At 41.9% G+C, this 16,871-nt stretch overlaps 1 protein-coding gene across 3 annotated transcripts in view; it reads right to left on the bottom strand.

The window, feature by feature from the left end:
• Positions 1–5,144: 5,144 nt before the first annotated feature.
• The window catches only part of RUNX1 (RUNX family transcription factor 1), a 176,163-nt gene continuing 164,436 nt past the window's right edge, over positions 5,145–16,871 (bottom strand). For 2 of the 3 annotated variants that reach the window (XM_040585037.1, XM_040585035.1), the window contains 2 exons: positions 14,224–14,385; positions 5,145–10,686 (listed from right to left, as the gene is read on the bottom strand). In XM_040585037.1, coding sequence (XP_040440971.1) covers positions 10,193–10,686; positions 14,224–14,385 — 656 coding nt within the window. In that variant the 3' untranslated portion in view covers positions 5,145–10,192. The remainder of the gene's footprint in view (positions 10,687–14,223; positions 14,386–16,871) is intronic. The other variant, XM_040585036.1, reaches the window with a different exon arrangement.

Consider the following 16,871-nt stretch of genomic DNA (forward strand, 5'->3'; position numbering starts at 1 on the left):
GATAACTAAGAGAAGTGCAGCTCAAACATTTTGTGTCTTATGGAGAATTAAGGTGCATGTAAGACTTTAGAAAGCAGAAAATGTTAAGCTTGGCTACAGGTCACTGAGAAAGGGCACAAATATTTCCCAACAGGTGATATACTTACAGAACCAGGGAGGTTAGGAAGTATACAGGACATTGCAAAGTGATCTTCCTAATCAAGTCAAACTAAAGGGACCACATTTGGAAAGGCAGAACTACAAGCCAAAATATTTGCCCCTTTAACACCTTAGGTCTGCGAGGTCACCCAAGTGAGCCCATGGGATTACAGCCACAGTCCTGACAGCACTGAAAAGTAGCCAGAATGCCTGTGTAGGAAGAGCTTGCTTTGACCACTCATACCTAGGGCTGGCTGAAAGATTTCTGATAAACTGTGATGCAACATGCTGAGTCACCCCAACTATGTCACCATTGCAGCTGATCAGTAGCATTGCCTGCTTTCTACAGAGTGAGGAGCTTGGAAAGCCCATGATTCCCAGCTAAGCTGGCAGGCTCCAGCCTTTGGCAACCAAGATCATTTTGGTTTCAGCATTTTCAAAAGGATACTACTGAACATTATTTCAGTCATCTGTCACATGGACAGTTGTTTGCCATGTGCAGAAAGTTTTGGAAATGTGACTTTCCTTTCCAAAACAGAACAACTGTTCGTCCTCTCATCCAGCCCCAAAATAATAACACCCATGGGATGGACACACTGGCATTTGGCTGGTTGTGATCATACATCCCCCGAAGTTACACATGTTGGACTGACATCACCAGGCTCCTAGTTCTGCAGGAAGCTGGAGAAATATCAGACATGCATGTGTTAGAGGAGGTAGCAGAATAGAAAAAGAAAGGGAGGGGGACAGTGACTTTCCCCCACCACAAATTTAGCTACTGTTTTACACACCAATAGTGAAACAAGAAACATTGCCAATGTAAAATAACCCATATTGCCTTGTTTCAGAGCAACTCTTTATGACAGACTTAAGAGGGTGAAGTTTGCCACAGGGACTTCACATAGGAATTTTACTATTTCAGTGAAAATTAGCTGATTTTCAGCCAATTTCAAAAGACTTCTATGCCTATGATGCCCACCTGATGCAAAGACATAATGCAGTTTGATCACTGTGCTCCTTTGAAGACCATATAAAAAAGCTGAGCAGTTGTTGCTCTTGGAGGACACTGGAATACCTGGGATGGGCTCTGTGGCATAGGATTCAGTGCCTCTCAGGCATGTACCTTCTGAGCTGCTAGGCTGGGAAACCTGCACCCTTGCACCTGTGGTATCCCTGCAGACAGCAGCCAGAGCTGCCATCTGGGTGGGCGGTCTTGGTCCTGAGGGATTCTGGTGTGAGGAAACAGGGGAAATGGGACTAAGCTGCCAGCAGGCATAAACCTGTGCAGGAAGCACACTCAGGTGTCAGAGACCTCCTGAGGAACCGAACTGCGGGCTGCCCTGAATACAGACTCTCTTTACTTACAGGACATGTCAGGTGTAGCAGCAGGTAATAGCAAGATTGCCATCTAAGCTTCCCCAGAAAAGCTGCAGATGTTCCTGTGTTTGGGGCATTTGAAAGTAAAACAGCCAGAGGCACTTTTTACATGCTACAGGAAGCAATTCTGCATCAGCAGGGAACAGGTTCTCTCTCTTTTGACAGCCTGCCTACTCTTAGGAACCAGCGTTTTATAAAGCCTACAAATCAGACCTAACCCCTCCCTGCTCTGAAAGCAGGCTATGTTTTAAATCTGTGTATTAGATTTTCTTTCTAAATTGTTTTATCCTCCTCCTGCAAACCCAAACAATTCCCAGACAGTGACTCGTGCTGACTAATCCAGTCTGGGAGACTTCTAGGTGTCCCTGTAACTTAAAACCAGAAAACAAGCTTCCTAATTCAGTAGCTAGACATTCCGATGAAGACCTGTAGCTTCTGAGCTTTTATTTTCCTTCTCCTCAGGGTTAAACATGCTTTTATCTACACTGTACTTCCCTCCCCCAGCAGGCAAAAGTTGGGATGAGCTGTAATTCGGACATTCCTTCCCTGAGATCATGCCTATGCTAAAAGTTCTGCTCCACGGGGCATCCCAGTGGCAAAGTTATTGTGAGTCCTCAGTGACGGTAAACAGTGAAGAGAGGTGCTGTCTTCCAGGGAGGAGAAGGACGTGCCTCAAGTGATAGTCGAGACATGTTCCCAAATCATCTTACAGACCTGTAAGAAGCCCAGTGTTGTAAAGAGATATGGGGCCATGGAAAAATTGTATTTTTGGCCCATTTGCAGTTCTGGACTGAGTCATATTTTAGTCATGTCTGGAAACCACGGTGCCATTACCAGGTCTTCTAGTATCAGAGCGGCTGCAGTGGTGATAGGCTTCTAAGCTATGAATGCTGTGAACAAGGTCTGTCTCAGAGCAGAGAATACAGAGTTTATTGTCTGTTCTGTGGCCACACATGCTGGGCCAGTAACCGGCATTTCCATGCCTGGTCAGAAAAAGGGATATCACTTCTGGGCACAGTACACCGCACCACTAATCCAAGCCTGTTGTCTCGTGAAACAAGCCACTGAAAAGAGGGAAAAAAGCCATGTACACCAAAGGTAAGACACCTGTGTTGTCTTTCCAGGACATCTGTGTTGAGTTATATGGTGCCTTGTGGGCTGATTTGATTTAATAAGCTGCTTTTGGTCTGGAGCCTGGCTTATGGCTGTTTCCTCATTGCACAAGTCAAACAAAGCAGTGTGGGAGAACACCCATGACAATGGCCTTCATAATTAAAGGTCATTAAAGCTGTCAGTCAAAGTGTGAGGTGCAAACAAGAAGTCAACAAACTTTTGTATGCACCCTTGCCAGCCTCTCCTCTCACAAACAGCAGCCTCCAGCCTTAGTCTTCATCACCTTCTTTGCCCTTTCCTCTTCCTCCCTCTCAAGCAGCCAGAGGGGGAGGGATTGAGCTGGCCTTTCTCAGCTGCCAAAACAGGCGTGATGGAGCCACTTTGAGCACCCAGGGATCCCAGATAGCTGCCCTGACTGCACACTGCCTGCTTCTGAGCTCTCGGTTCCCCCCTTTGCCAGGCTCCCCTGAGCAGGGAGGAAGGCAGAGGGGCAGGAGAAGGCAGTTGTCCGTGCTTCCTCTCTTCACTCCGCAGAGAACAGGTGCCACTGATCTGGAATGGCACAACCACTGTGAAAGCTGGTGGGCTTGGGGCTAGAAGGGACTTTTGCCCCTCACTTCAAGAGGGATGTAGAGGTGCTGGAGCATGTCCAGAGAAGGGCAACAGAGCTGGTGAGAGGTCTAGAGAAGTCTTACAAGGAGTGGCTGAGGGAACTGGGGTTGTTTAATCTGGAGAAGAGAAGATGCAGGAGGGATCTTACTGCTCTCTACAGCTACCTGAGAGGAGGTTGTAAGCACTGGGGGTAGTTTTTTTCTCCCAGATAACTAGAAATGGGACAAGAGGAAATGGCATCAAGTTATGCCAGGTGAGGTTTAGATTGGATATTAGGAAAAAAATCTTCACTAAAAGGGTGATCAAGCGTTGGAACAGGCTGCCTAGAGAAGTGGTGGAATCACCATCCCTGTAGGCATTTTAAAAACACATAGATGTGGTGCTTAGCAGCATGGTTTGGTGATGAATTTGGCAATCTTGGGTTAATGGTTGGACTTGATGATCTCAAAGTTCTTTTCCAACCTAAATGATTCTATGATTCTATGACTCAACTCAGTCCATCTGGCCTCCACAAATGTCTGAACTGCTGCTGTCAAGTAGGAAAGACATGGCCTTTCTCACAAGGGCAGGCAGCCTCAGCAGCAGTGGAATATGTGCATACAGTTAGAATGGCCATGGCAGTCTGATGCCTTACCCTCCTATACAAAATGAGAACTCTGCTGGTATGTCCTCTACGTAGTCTTCAAAATCTAGCAACAAATATTTCTGTTGAGATGCCCTTGAGTGTAATTTTTTGTTTTTGTTTTGACTACTGCTATTTGTAGCTTCTTTTCCTGTTGTGTTATAGTAAGAAACAAAATAACTATGTGCTCTACTTCATCAGCCACCTCTTAAGAAGTGCTCTTAGGTTTCATAGAGTAAGGAGAAGAATCTGTAGGGTAGTCTCTTGCAAAAATATAGTATCGTTAGAATAACATGTGTTTGTGCCAGAAAGAAATGTCAGATGGTCATACTGAGCAGTGTAACGGGTAACCATGTCAGAGGTGTGTGTTAGTAATTCTAAACACTGAAGAAGTACCTGGAATTTAGTAACTTTTTTCTCTCAGTGTCTTGGCCCTAATTTTAAAAAGATAATATGAATTACCATTTGAGAGATGGAGTGCTACCTGACAGGTTGTCAGAAAAAAAATATACCTTTAATAGTTTGCTTTTTTTCACTTCTCTGGGAGTACTAGATGCAAGTTCATCTTTGTATATGTACATTATTGTGCAAAGGGTATTACTGAAAGCTTCTTTAATATAATGCAATATGTTTTGTAAGGCCAATATTAGAAGTTTATATATGTATCTACATATGCATAGATACAGAGGCTTTCAGACTGAACTTTCAATATTGACTCTCAGTTTTTTTCTCATTTTGAAAGCTTTCTTCCCCCAATATTAATGTTTCATTAACACTGCTGCTTCATTATTTATTTAAAGAGAAAAACAACCGATGTATCTCATAAGTAATATGACCTCAAACTATCTGTTTTGGTGTTCCTGAATTAAGGTTCAACTCATCAATATCAAAAAGGATCCAATCCAAGAAACAAAGGATTAAGGAAGAAAAGTAAGGGCTGTAGATGACCTTGAAATACTTAAATTTCATCAAGAAACTAGACATATAATACAATTACTAGGCTTCTATACCTGCAAAGTCTCGTTTCAGTCCTATAGGATTGAAGGCCTTTTGCCAGGTCACTCCACAGCAGGAAAATGCCCCATTTTTGTTGTTGTTGTTGTTGTTGTTGTTGTTTTGTTTTGTTTTTGTTAAAAAAGAAAGAAATCAGTTTAAAAAAAAAGTATGTAAACATATTACTGATGTTGTGAGTGATATGCAGTCAATACCTTTTTTCTGATGGTTCCTCTTTCTCTGAGAGTTGTTTTCTCCCTGATGAAAGAACGCACCAGGCCAATGTGCATACTTGTCAAACATTTTATTTATCATTCACACTAATTATGATATTGACTTTACAGAGGAAACTGTGGTACAAAGAAAGAAAGAAAGAAAGAAAGAAAAGAATGAAAGAAAGAAAGTCTTCATTAGAACTAACGCAGCAGTCCAGCTGCTCTGTGTGCTAGTTGTAATGAATCCTCCCATGGTGCTGGACACAGCCATTCCTATGTACAGCAAGAGTCTACTCTGACGTGGTATCTAGAGACTTCCTGTAGTGGGGGAAAAAAATCTACTCTATTCTCTTTTCCTACCGGGTTCCAAAATACAGCAGCTCCCTTCCCCCCCACCCTCCCATCCCCAAAGAAGAATCCCCTGCAATCAAAAACAAAAAAGCAAACTTCCAGAACCTGGTAGTTTCCCCTTCTGGAAATGTTCAGCATGACAGTGTCAAGGGAAAATGTGACTGTTGCAGGATGCTGCAGCATCTGTTTTGTAAACATAGCCAGTAAATGCTGAACAAACACACTTTGATGCTATTCTGATAGGAGTGCATCTCCGCTGTGTCCTCCCCTCAGACTTACCATACAGCCACCTCAGACTGAAAGTTTAGTTTTTGTTTTAAAGAAAGGTGTAACTGTCAAACCCAGAATACCACAAATAACCCACAGATTTTTGCACATTCATTTCTCCCCTACCACAAAAAAGTGAAGAATGTTGAATAGAGACCATGCTATAACTGTTTACAAAAGTGAATAAAATGTTGTTAATCTTGAAGCCTAAAATAACTAATTTGGAAAGAAATAAGTCTCACTACAGTATTTAAGCAAACACAAAGGTAAGTTCATTAAAAACACAGAAAAATGAAAAAAATGCAGAGTAATTACAAGCACTAAATATTTTGCTATGAAGCTTTTGAAATCTATTTACATACATAAATACAAGTAACTCTGTTGATGCAACCCTCTTAGGACAAGGAGAAATATGCCAAGTGATTGGTACTGACCAAGCAAGGTTAACAAAAATAAAATACAAAAATGTTATGATGCAGGAAAACAAGCAAGTGTTTTGCTCAAATATAAAAATGATCCACTTCTCCTGAATCTTCAAATACATCAATGGAATAGGTCACCCAGAAAGCAGTGATGAATGTTTCAAGAGTGCAGGCAGTTCAGAACACTCTGGCAAAGACTGTGGGCCATTTGGAAGGAAGGGGTTTTCTCCTTTCCAGCAGATAAATTTGGCATAATTCTACAAATCAAATCCTTCATAGCAGGGATGCACTCTGCATTTGACTCCCCCTTGCACTAAAGCTCCTGTACATCAGTATAGGAGTGTAGCAGGAACTCTTGAGTGAGCATAAATGTTGTTTGAGAGCAAAGTAATGGGCCTTAGAGCAAATGAGTGCCGAGCCATGTATTTACTTTGAAGTTTTTTGGTACAGCTGCATCTGGACAATGAGTTGTATCATGTGAGAGGAACACACAAGTGGATAGTAAGGACTGCCATTAACTGTATTTCTGTAGGGGAAGGTATCTAAGGCACTCTGCTGACTGCAACTTGTGAACAGAAGCACAATAGGTTTTTTTTTATTCCATTCAGCTACCAGGATGATAAATCTATATAAATATATATATATATATATATATATTATATATATATTCAAAATATAAATATATACTGTAATTTGGAGACATGTGAATGAGGGAAATGTTTTATCCAAATGTCCTCCTCCTGTCTTTTAAGTGCTCTCAAGATGCAAGAGGATTGACATGAGAGCATTTTTACAGCCTTGAAGATCTTTGCTGTCCTTACTGGGACAGGGAATGGCTACAAAAATATAGATTTGAGTGGACTGTGGTTTCTTACAAGCACTTGTGTGAATACACTGAAACCCACAGAGATTAAACAGACTAATTGTGAGGGACAATGAACTTAGCTTTTCCTCTGAAGAGGGTGCTGCTTTGCACTGTGCACGACATACACAAAAAGGTTCAACTCAAATGTTTAATTTGAGTTATCCCAAGTAAGACACTGGGAAATCCCAGGTTTTGTTACATGTCAGTAAAGTCACAGGGTAAGCGTGTGGTGACCAGTTTCTCATCCTGTTCACACCAGAGAGAGTAAAATTAAACTTCACCTTTAGGAGAAGTGTAAAGAAAGTAGATGTGTAGACATAAGAAATGTTCACTGTGGGATCTAATCTCCAGGCTAAGAGATGCCAGCTCCCCATTCTTGTGAATACCTGACCTTTTAGTTTCAAAAGTGTGTAGTATACTATGGGCTAAAAGGTGCAAAGGGCTTTAGCAGAAAGCAGGCTGCGGCAACAGGCCCGTGCGTGTACTAACCACATCAACCTCACTTCTGCCACTGGGCCGAAGTCACCCGGCCACGGCAGCCCTGCCCTCTGCGGTGAGGCATCTGGCCCCTCTGCGGTCCTCTCCTCTCCCTCAGTTCTAGCTTCATGCTCACAGTACTATGCACTTGGGTGGTCCAGTCACAAGGCAGATGTGAGAGCTGTAGTAAATGATGATTTTAATTGCACAGTACCAGAGAATGTGTAAGGTGGATTCTGCAACAGAGCTACTGTTCAGTGATGAAGGACTTTTTTTTAGGCTACTGAAGAGGTGAGATTCCAACTACGTAAATGTCACAGCAGGTAGGGTCTCTGTATTTCCGTATTCAGCAAGGTCTCCATACTTCCAAAATGTATTTTTAACTGTTCTGATAGAATTTTGATGTTTTATGCCTTTTTTGTTCAGAGCAAACTCTAGAGAATTATGAAGAATATTATATTAAATGAAAAGCAAAAGGCTATGTATGTATTTTAACAGAAACATTTTGCAATTTTGCTGAGATCTCTTGAAACACTCCCTTTTTTCTGCACAAAAATGACCTTATTGTCAATGTAAATTCTTCAATTTGTAACTTTTCAATACCAAAGTGCTACTGCATCTGACTTAAACAAAGAAGCAAAATCATATAAAAAAAAAGAAAACTTGAAAAACAAATTGTTTTAAATAAGTCCAGCTGTTTTGCTGCCTGCAGCCAAGGATCTTTTTAATTTGAATCCTTTTAACTTTTTTTAAACATCAAACACTGATCTGAAGTCCTGCTTTCAAATACTCTCTGAGTTGACCTGCAATTGTTTCGCTCATTTAAGAGGTACATTAAATAATAATCAGCTAATTTGGAACGCACACATGTCAACATCAGCAGTTTGTAATTAATGAGTAGTACAACAACTGCATTCAGACCAAACCCTCAAATAAAATAGTGCCATAAACTTTACAGTGACATCTGATATGTTTGTGCTGTAACGATGGGCAACCATGACAACTCTGTATTAAACATGCTGTTAGTATAAGCCTTGTATATTTGCTACAGGACAGAATATTGTATGCACCAGTTTTAAATACCCTTCCGCTTCCCTCAGAAGATGGTGACAGAACTGTTAAGGCCCCTTCTTTGCTAGCCTGCTTTCCAGAGGAGCTTGAAAACCCTCTTCAGTTCTAGTTGTGATGCATGAACTGATCTATTTTCCAGCAGACTGGAACATGGCTTTTGTACTGTGCAGAAATCTCGGCTCTGCTGAGCTGGGAGCAAATCTCACACAGATTCCATCAGAGCCAGGACTTCACCCTTGCCATGCTAACTGCCTGTTGGCTTTCACTTTTGAAAGACTAGGAGGCCTCCACTGGCACTGTGAGGAAGCCTAGGCAAGCTCGGGAGCAGAATGGGGCCATATGGGGATGTATTTAGAGAAACTTGAGTCTGCCTTATGGAATATGTACATCCTGATTACTGATCCTGGGGTTCACCACTGGTGATGTAGAAGTGAGGAAGGAGTAGGGAGAGGTGACTCCACTGTGTGGAAGAGTACAGAAGTTCACAGGGATTTAGGTGCCTAAATCATTTCAGTGGGAGCTGGGCACCTAAAGCCTTTGAGCATCTGAGCCCACTTAGCTGATTAAAATGAGAGTGAGACAATTGTAAACAATATTTCTAGGTAATTAGGAAGTCACTTTACCCATCGTTATTCCAGCGTTTTTCAATGTGATAAATTTGACTTTGGCTGCTACCAAAAAAGGCAATTGCTGATCTTTTTTAATATAGGCATATTTAAATAATAATAGTATCAACAAATAAGAAAAGTCTAAATATCAAGCATAAATATCAATGAACTCATCAAAGTAGTACAGTAGTTGAAAATGACCCAAGGCTGTAGCCGTTGTATTATAAAAAAAAGTCCAAGAGAAAAAAAGTTAAATTAACTCATTGTAAAGGGGGCTGACTCTTTCAGTTGACAAAGCAAGAAAGAAGCAAGCATGATTAAAACAAAAAAAAAGCAAAATCTTTTTTTTTTTTGCAATTTATAAGGTGCCAAGAGAAATAAAACAAATTAGATGCAAAGCAGGATGAGCTGCATCCTAAAAAACAAAAAAACCCCAAACCCTAAACAACACAAAAACCCCCAGCAATAAAAAATTCCATATTCTTTGGAATATACAACATGGTTTAAAAAAAAAAAAAAAGAATGAAAGAATGAAGTCCAACATATAAAACCTCTCATTCACAGCATTGCTAAAACAGAAGCGTTCACAGTTTCCCTCTGGGAATCTTCCTATACTTCCTTACAGTTAATATGTCCATAAGATGCAGTAAACTCACTAAGATTTTTTTAGGTTTTAAGTCTTAAAAATAGAATTGAACCAAAACTCTCTTTAGGGCTGTGGAGACCTTCAAGCCCAGGCACGTTAGAAAGCCACAGGCCTGGAAACAGACTAGGTACCTTTCTACCCACCCTCACTCCCTCTGGACCACCATCTCAGGTGTCCTCCTTTCTAGAAGCTCAGCCCCCTGTGAGGGATGCTTTGCTGGAGCAACATCGCTTTGCCAGGGGCTGGCTAATACACACCACCACTCCTGGGAGCGCTGACTTCTGGAGGGTTTGCTTCTGAAAGTGATGTGTGAACATGGCAGGGCCCATAAGCAAGACAGGTGTTTATGGGATACCTATGGGCACCGGGAAATGGAAAGCACGTTAGTCCTGATCCATAACTACTTAAAATTCATTCAGTATGGTCGCCACACTGCTTCCTCTAGCCTCGCTGTGGTCGCCATGTTAGTGGGGGAGTTGCTGTGGCTCCCTTCTGCCTCGACCACATCGCTTTGGTTGGGGAGGTTGGGGTTGAGGAGCGTCGATCCTGTGGAGGCGTTGGTGCAGGGTGGGTGGATGCGTGGGGGGGACCGATCTCCCCCCGAGATCATGGAGAACTGATAGGAGCCAGCGGAGGTTCCGTAGTAGAGGTGGTAGGAGGGCGAGCTGGTCTGGAACGGGCTGCCCTGGGCCTGCGATGAGCCAGGGTAAGGAGGTGGGAGGTAAGTGTGGTATCTTGTGGCTGTGGACATGGCAGACATACCGATTCCTATCCCTGAACTGACGGGCGTCGGCGTGTAGGTGAAGGCTCCTGGGTAGTGCATCCGAGGGTCAGAGATGGAGGGGAGCGCGGAGAAGGAGCGGTCGATTCCCACCCGGGGGTCACTGAATGGCGTCAAGTCAGAAGCACCTGGGTGGTGGGGAAGGGAGACAGAGAACTGTTGAGCTGGCAGAACGGAGGCTCACCTGCTCAAGGCAATAACCAACATTGAAACTGTGATCTATGGTCAACTGACATGGCCAGAACAGCCCCATCCCTCACTTGCTCTCTAATGCAGTCATTGCAATGCTCATAGATCTGGTTGTTTTGGATTAATTTTAGAAACGCAGCAATTAAAGAGAAGTGCCAAGCTCTCGCCCTGTTTTGTATGTGTATGTGTCCACTCTTAGAGATGTTACAGCACTAATTTACACTTCAGAGTGTCCTCATCCTCAGCAGGTGGATGGGGAAGAGGGACACGATCTCAAGCTCCTTGCCCAGCATCACTTGACTCACCAGTGGCACTGATGGTACCTAAATATAAGCTGTCCAGCTGCTGCATAGTCTCTCCATGCCCCCAGTTTCATTTTCTGACTCAAATGGGAAGCTCCATGGTGCAGACTGTCCTTCCGGTACACGAACGTGCACACGGAAGATTTAAGTAAACAGGCTCAGCCCAGCTCTCGGCACTGAGAAGAGCAGTTCCCCATTGACTCCCAACACTACCAAACTCAAGATAAATCAGGTTCATTTAAGGTCTTCGTATCTGGGGCCTCATATAACGTCTACATAATTGTTACTAACTTCTGAAAATCTTGGCCCTAATGAGTATGTAAAAAAGGACAACAGCAGTACTGCCTTTTTAAAGCAAAATGATGTATTTGGGGGTTGGCCTTTTTTCTGGGTTTTTTTGTGTGTGTGCTAGAAGCCTTTCTCATTCTGTTAAGTGAAATGTTTTATAAGACAGTCAAAATCTGCTTTGCTTTGTCTGACATCAGTGCAAGTATGTCTGGTCCCATCATCTCCTTCCCTGGTGTTAAATCCTTCCTGGATTAAACAAGCAGAGTAGATAATGGCCTCTTTAGGCAGGATCTTCATCATGACTCAGATTAATGGAAGGTGTCAGTCCCTAGAGTTGGCAGCTATGCATGATTAAAATAACAACAATAATAATTAAGAAAATATCTTTCCAGAAGACAACTTCTTTGTCAGACAAGGCGTGGAGTCTGCAGAAGAGGAGCCATGCGCTGAAGGAAATACTCATGAGAAGCAGCAGAAAGAAAACAAAGCTCTTGGCTCTGACCGGATTTAAAGCTAGAGCAGACACACTCCAGCACCAAGTTCTGAAAGCTCATCAATGACACAACCAGCACACTTTGATGAATTTCTGTAAATTTCTTAGAAAAGCTCTTATGCATGCTGTATGCTTCTTTTTTGTTTTCCTTCCATTCTTTTCTGGAAGATTAATGGAACTCCTGAACATATTTCCTTGCCCTAGACCCCAGCACCTTTAGATTTAACATGGCAAAGATACACTATAGTATGGGATGGCAGGAGCTTCAGAGGTTGAAGATGGCATCTGACAAACTGCTGGATCTTAAATGGTACTTTCACACCTCATTCCTGAGAAAGAAATCAAACTTCTTGAAACTGCCTGGACACATCACTTATGAGATGAAGGTTTCTTCTGCCTAGTTTGGCAAAAAGCAGAACAATGAGACTTAATGACAATGTGTTTCAAGTATGTCCCATACCTTTGCTTTTTCTTTTGAGGCACTGTGTCTTTAGGTGGTAGGGCCTAAATAAACCCTCAGATTTGCTTTCTGTTCTGACAAGGAGGAATTCCTCAGATAGACAGCAAATATGTGTGACAGTAGTGGGAATGGGGAGAAAATATTGTGGAAGATTTTTATAGGAATACTGGAAGACATTTAATATAGGAGCAATATTTTGGAAGCATTATAAAACACATTTAAGATGGGTAGAGGTCAGCCCCCATGTACAAAATTAATACAGGAAAGAATGAATGCTGACATGTGAATGAAGCTCTTCTAGGTTCCTTCGGAAATCACGGAGAAACTACGGCTGCCTCAAGGTAAATCACTTTGACCATGGGCACAACAAGCACTAACAAGCCCTAGGACCGGTCCTCTACCTCCACACTCACCATGCGCCACAAAAGAAACACAGGATGCAGTTACTCCATACATACATGGCTATCTCCTGTTAGACTGAGCTCCTGGGGGCAGCCACCATGGAAGACTTTGGTGCTCATACCGCGCACAGCATAATAAGGGCCCTGGTACACAATGACGACATTTGGGTGCTACAGCAATGCAAAAAAATAGCTCATTTCAATACCAAGTGCCTTCACTCTGAGTGTAACCTCAGTTGCCACACTGGTAAAGGTAAAATGTGATTAACATCTCCATTCAGTCTGATTCACATATCCACACCCACAAGTACACATGCATCAGGCACCCCTGTATAGGTTTGAAAATCAAAATAGCTGGTAAATATTGATTTCAAACAATTATGTCAAGAAAAATTACTTTTCTAAGTAAAAATCTTGATGAAATAATTTGCTTTACTTGAAATTATCTGGTTGCTATGAAGATCTTTTTTCATCCTTCTCTGTTTTCTCTGTTTCTGCATTTTGTCAGTAGAAAGGAGTGCAAAGGGAGGGAAACACAGGGGAGAAAGTAAAAAGGAATTTTTAATTTAAAAAGAAAAGTATAAATAAAGAATGAGAATTTTTATAGACTTTTTTAAAAGAAGGAATTTCCTTTTTTTCTCTTCTGAAAGGTTTCCTGTATTTTCAGCTATCTCTAAGATGTAATTAGCACCCAGACCTAACAAATAATTTACTTTTGTGGGCATTGTCCCTGTGAGTCTTTCAAAGCAGTCTCTATATGACAACAATAGAACAGGCTGGAGCACGTTCAAGTGATTCTCTCTGATCTTAGAAGAAGCCCTGAGTACTCAAATGAGAGCAATATGTGCGGCCAAAGAAGATATTTTTGAAAAAGCTGTATGCAAATTTGAATTATATGGCTCTCATTCATTTTAAGAAAATTCCTGTTATTGAACACACACATATTGGTTCAATATGTGTGGGTTAGAGTCAGCAGATGGTCAGTCAAGTATGGTGGAAACCAGGGGGGTAGCTTTCACTTCCATGCTATATTTTTATGCTGGCTTGTAAAGCTCTGCAGTACAATTTGACAAAGATGTAACAAGACAATCCAGCGCAACACTTAAAATGTCAGACTCCACCATCCTGCAGTCAGTGTGTCCACCCATAACCTGCTGTGCTCTGGTCTGAATTTAGAGCAAGGGAAGGAAACAGAACTGAAATATCTGTGGCATTCATTTCTTGGCAGATACGACAGCTCTTCAGCACTCCAAACTATTTTTATAGTTCCATACATCTTCAAAGTGCTGCTTTCTCCTTTTTTCTTCTTTTTTGACAATATGTTGGGCTCCAAACTGTATTTCTTTACTCTTTGCACAAATCCCAGCAAAGTATTGGAGAAAAGGCTTGCTGCACAGGGCCCACAGTAGGCTACGCTGCAACTGGAGAAAAGCTGCGGCAGCACCTTGGGACATTGCAGTCGGTTTGCATTGGAGCCAGCCTTGACGCTTTGATGAGGCTCAGTGCGGGGGGACTAACTTTTAGGTACTTACTTGACAGCCGGCTTGAAAGCTCTGCGGTGAGGGATGTCATGCCGCTAGCCCTGCCGGGTGATATTGGCGTGGCAGGGTGCACGGAGGGGGTGGCAATGGAGCCCAGGTACTGGTAGGACTGGTCGTAGGACCATGGTGGAGATGGCTGTACTTGCCTTGTGTCTGCAATGAAAAAAAGACCTATAGGCTGTTTTGAATGATAAAACTTTGCAATCAAATATCTGAACGAAACTACATGGTGGAAATAGAAACTTAAATGCCAAGATAATTACATTTCAGTTCCATAATCCCCTTTGTCATGTGACCTTCAGATGAATTGCTTTCTAAAATATTATTTGTGCATCCGTGAGTTTTGTTCAGTTGATTTTTTTCTTGTGAAGCTTTTTGATATTTCACATTGATGATGGGCAGGTAAAAGCAGTCAGGGAAAAGCAGATTAAGCTTTCCAAAGTGAAAGATTATTCAATACAGAGATGCATTAGTATTTTGGGCTGTGTGTTCACAGCCCTTTTAGCCAAAAAGGCATGTTGTGCAAGGTACCAAGAAGATAAAAATATGGAACCATTTTTTTTCTGCAAGTGTTTCTCTGCAAGCGTGTAAGTAGAGAGAAAAAAACAAGATGAAAATGTGTGTGTGTGTGAGAGAGAGAGAGAGAGATATGGAGAATGAAACTAGGGTCCTCCAGAAGGCAGCCTCCTAAGTGGATGAATAGGACTGGGGAATTTGACTTCCTCAGTCTTTTGAAAATCCCAGACTTAATGAAATGAACAGGCATTTTGTACATCTATTTTTTATACACAAAAATACAGAAATACAATTCAGAGTGGTGGGTACATCTACTAGCAGTGGCTGAACTTCAGAAACAAAAAGCCTTACACCGACTCTATGGCACTGCTAAGATGAAAATGCAGGCACCCTACCAGTAGAAGATTTCTGTAGAAACTGCTCTTCTTGGAAGCAAAATCTCAAAATGCACAGATGCATAAAACATTTATGGAAGAAACACCTATTATTTTCTAGCCACATGACTACTTTTGCTGACGTTTGAAATCACAGATGCACAGCAGGGAGTTTGTCCAAACCAGTTGCACCAATACAGAAACAACTCTTTTCTGCTCATTTCATCTTCGCATATTAAGCTGGCATTTTTCAGTGTATTGAAATGTCTTAATTTTTTTATAAGTCAAAGTGGGAAAGATTCCTCCCCCCTTACCTACCCAGAATTTTAAAAATTATTTTTAGTAAAATCTTTTCTACTTTCTTCAGCTCCAAGAGCTTTTTCCTGCAGCTTCATCTAGCTAACTGCCTTTTTGAAAAAACAAATGTGGGATGAACTGCATGCATTCAGATAAAACTGATACCAGCATGGAAGGGAAATTTCCCAAGTCTGAGATGAAGGACTTTGATCTTCCATCAGAAAGCTCATCTGGAAATTATTATTTTGTTGTGCTTTATGGAGATGAGTTTTGCATTTTGTTTGTTTCATCTGTTTAGAAGGGAAGATTTATACAAAACTCCAAGCATTTAAAAAATAACTAATGAAGCCACTTGCAGAATGAACTAAAGTCTTGTAACAATTTTTCTGCTGAGTAACATATTCAAATCCAGATATTATTAATATTTAATGTTTTTTCAGGCAGGCTTCCTTAAAAATAAGTTCAGTTGACTCATGCTGTTTTAAAAGCAACATCCAATTGCATTAAATGGACTTCAGTAGAAACAAACAAAGACATAGGCACAAAGCCTGTCTTATTCTGAATTACAACATCATCTCGTTGTTAATGTATGGTCAGTGTGTATGAAAGATGACAGGGAGACAGATGAGGGAATTCAGTCTCCAGGGTTAGCATTAGGATAAATACCAAAAAGCATCAACAGAGTAAGCATTGTAAAGATACGACACTGTGAGTTTCAATTCTGAAACGGGGTTAATTAAATCATTCTCCCTTATTTCAGCACACAATCCCATTGATTTCAGTTCAGCAATGCAGACGAGTACTAGAATTGTGATACGTGCTCTGGAGGCATCCCAGCCCAGGAATGGAAATTCCCCCGGCTAGTCCTCCTGCCCGGGGAGCCCTCAGTGTGCTCTGCCAAAGCTGATGCCACAGATGACAGAGCCTCCCCTCTGTCACCTCTCTTCCCAAGGGCTCTGTTCAACACTGCCACTGCAGAAGCCATTGAACCCCTTTGGCTGGAAGTGTTTTATCACCTGCTTTCAGGTGCTCTGTCCTTAGGTCTCAGCAGTACAGAGAAGAGGTGAAAAGTCTGTCTTCAGAGCAATCTGGGTATGTGTGAAGGGGGTGCTGCCACCCATCCTTATTTTTCAGGCTGAAACTGTCTGTTTCCTCCTGTTACAAACTATCATTGCATAGTGGGGCAGCTCTGTCCGCCACTTTCCTCCTGTTTCTTACATTGCTGGCTCTTCAGGACAAGAGACCCGGTTCTGTTCTGTACCTTGCCCAGCACACATAGGATCCTGGTCCATAAGTCAGCTCCAAGTGCAATAAACACATGAACAACAGTAAGAAGATGCAGAGAAGGTGCAGCAGCCTCTGCAGTGGCAGAAAAGGAAGCAAGACCTTGTCATGGGTTTGCCAAACACTGACAAGACTACATTGAAATATCTTTTCTTTCTTTTAGTGCTA

Source organism: Falco naumanni, chromosome 2 (assembly GCF_017639655.2).
Source record: "Falco naumanni isolate bFalNau1 chromosome 2, bFalNau1.pat, whole genome shotgun sequence".
NCBI lineage: Eukaryota > Metazoa > Chordata > Aves > Falconiformes > Falconidae > Falco > Falco naumanni.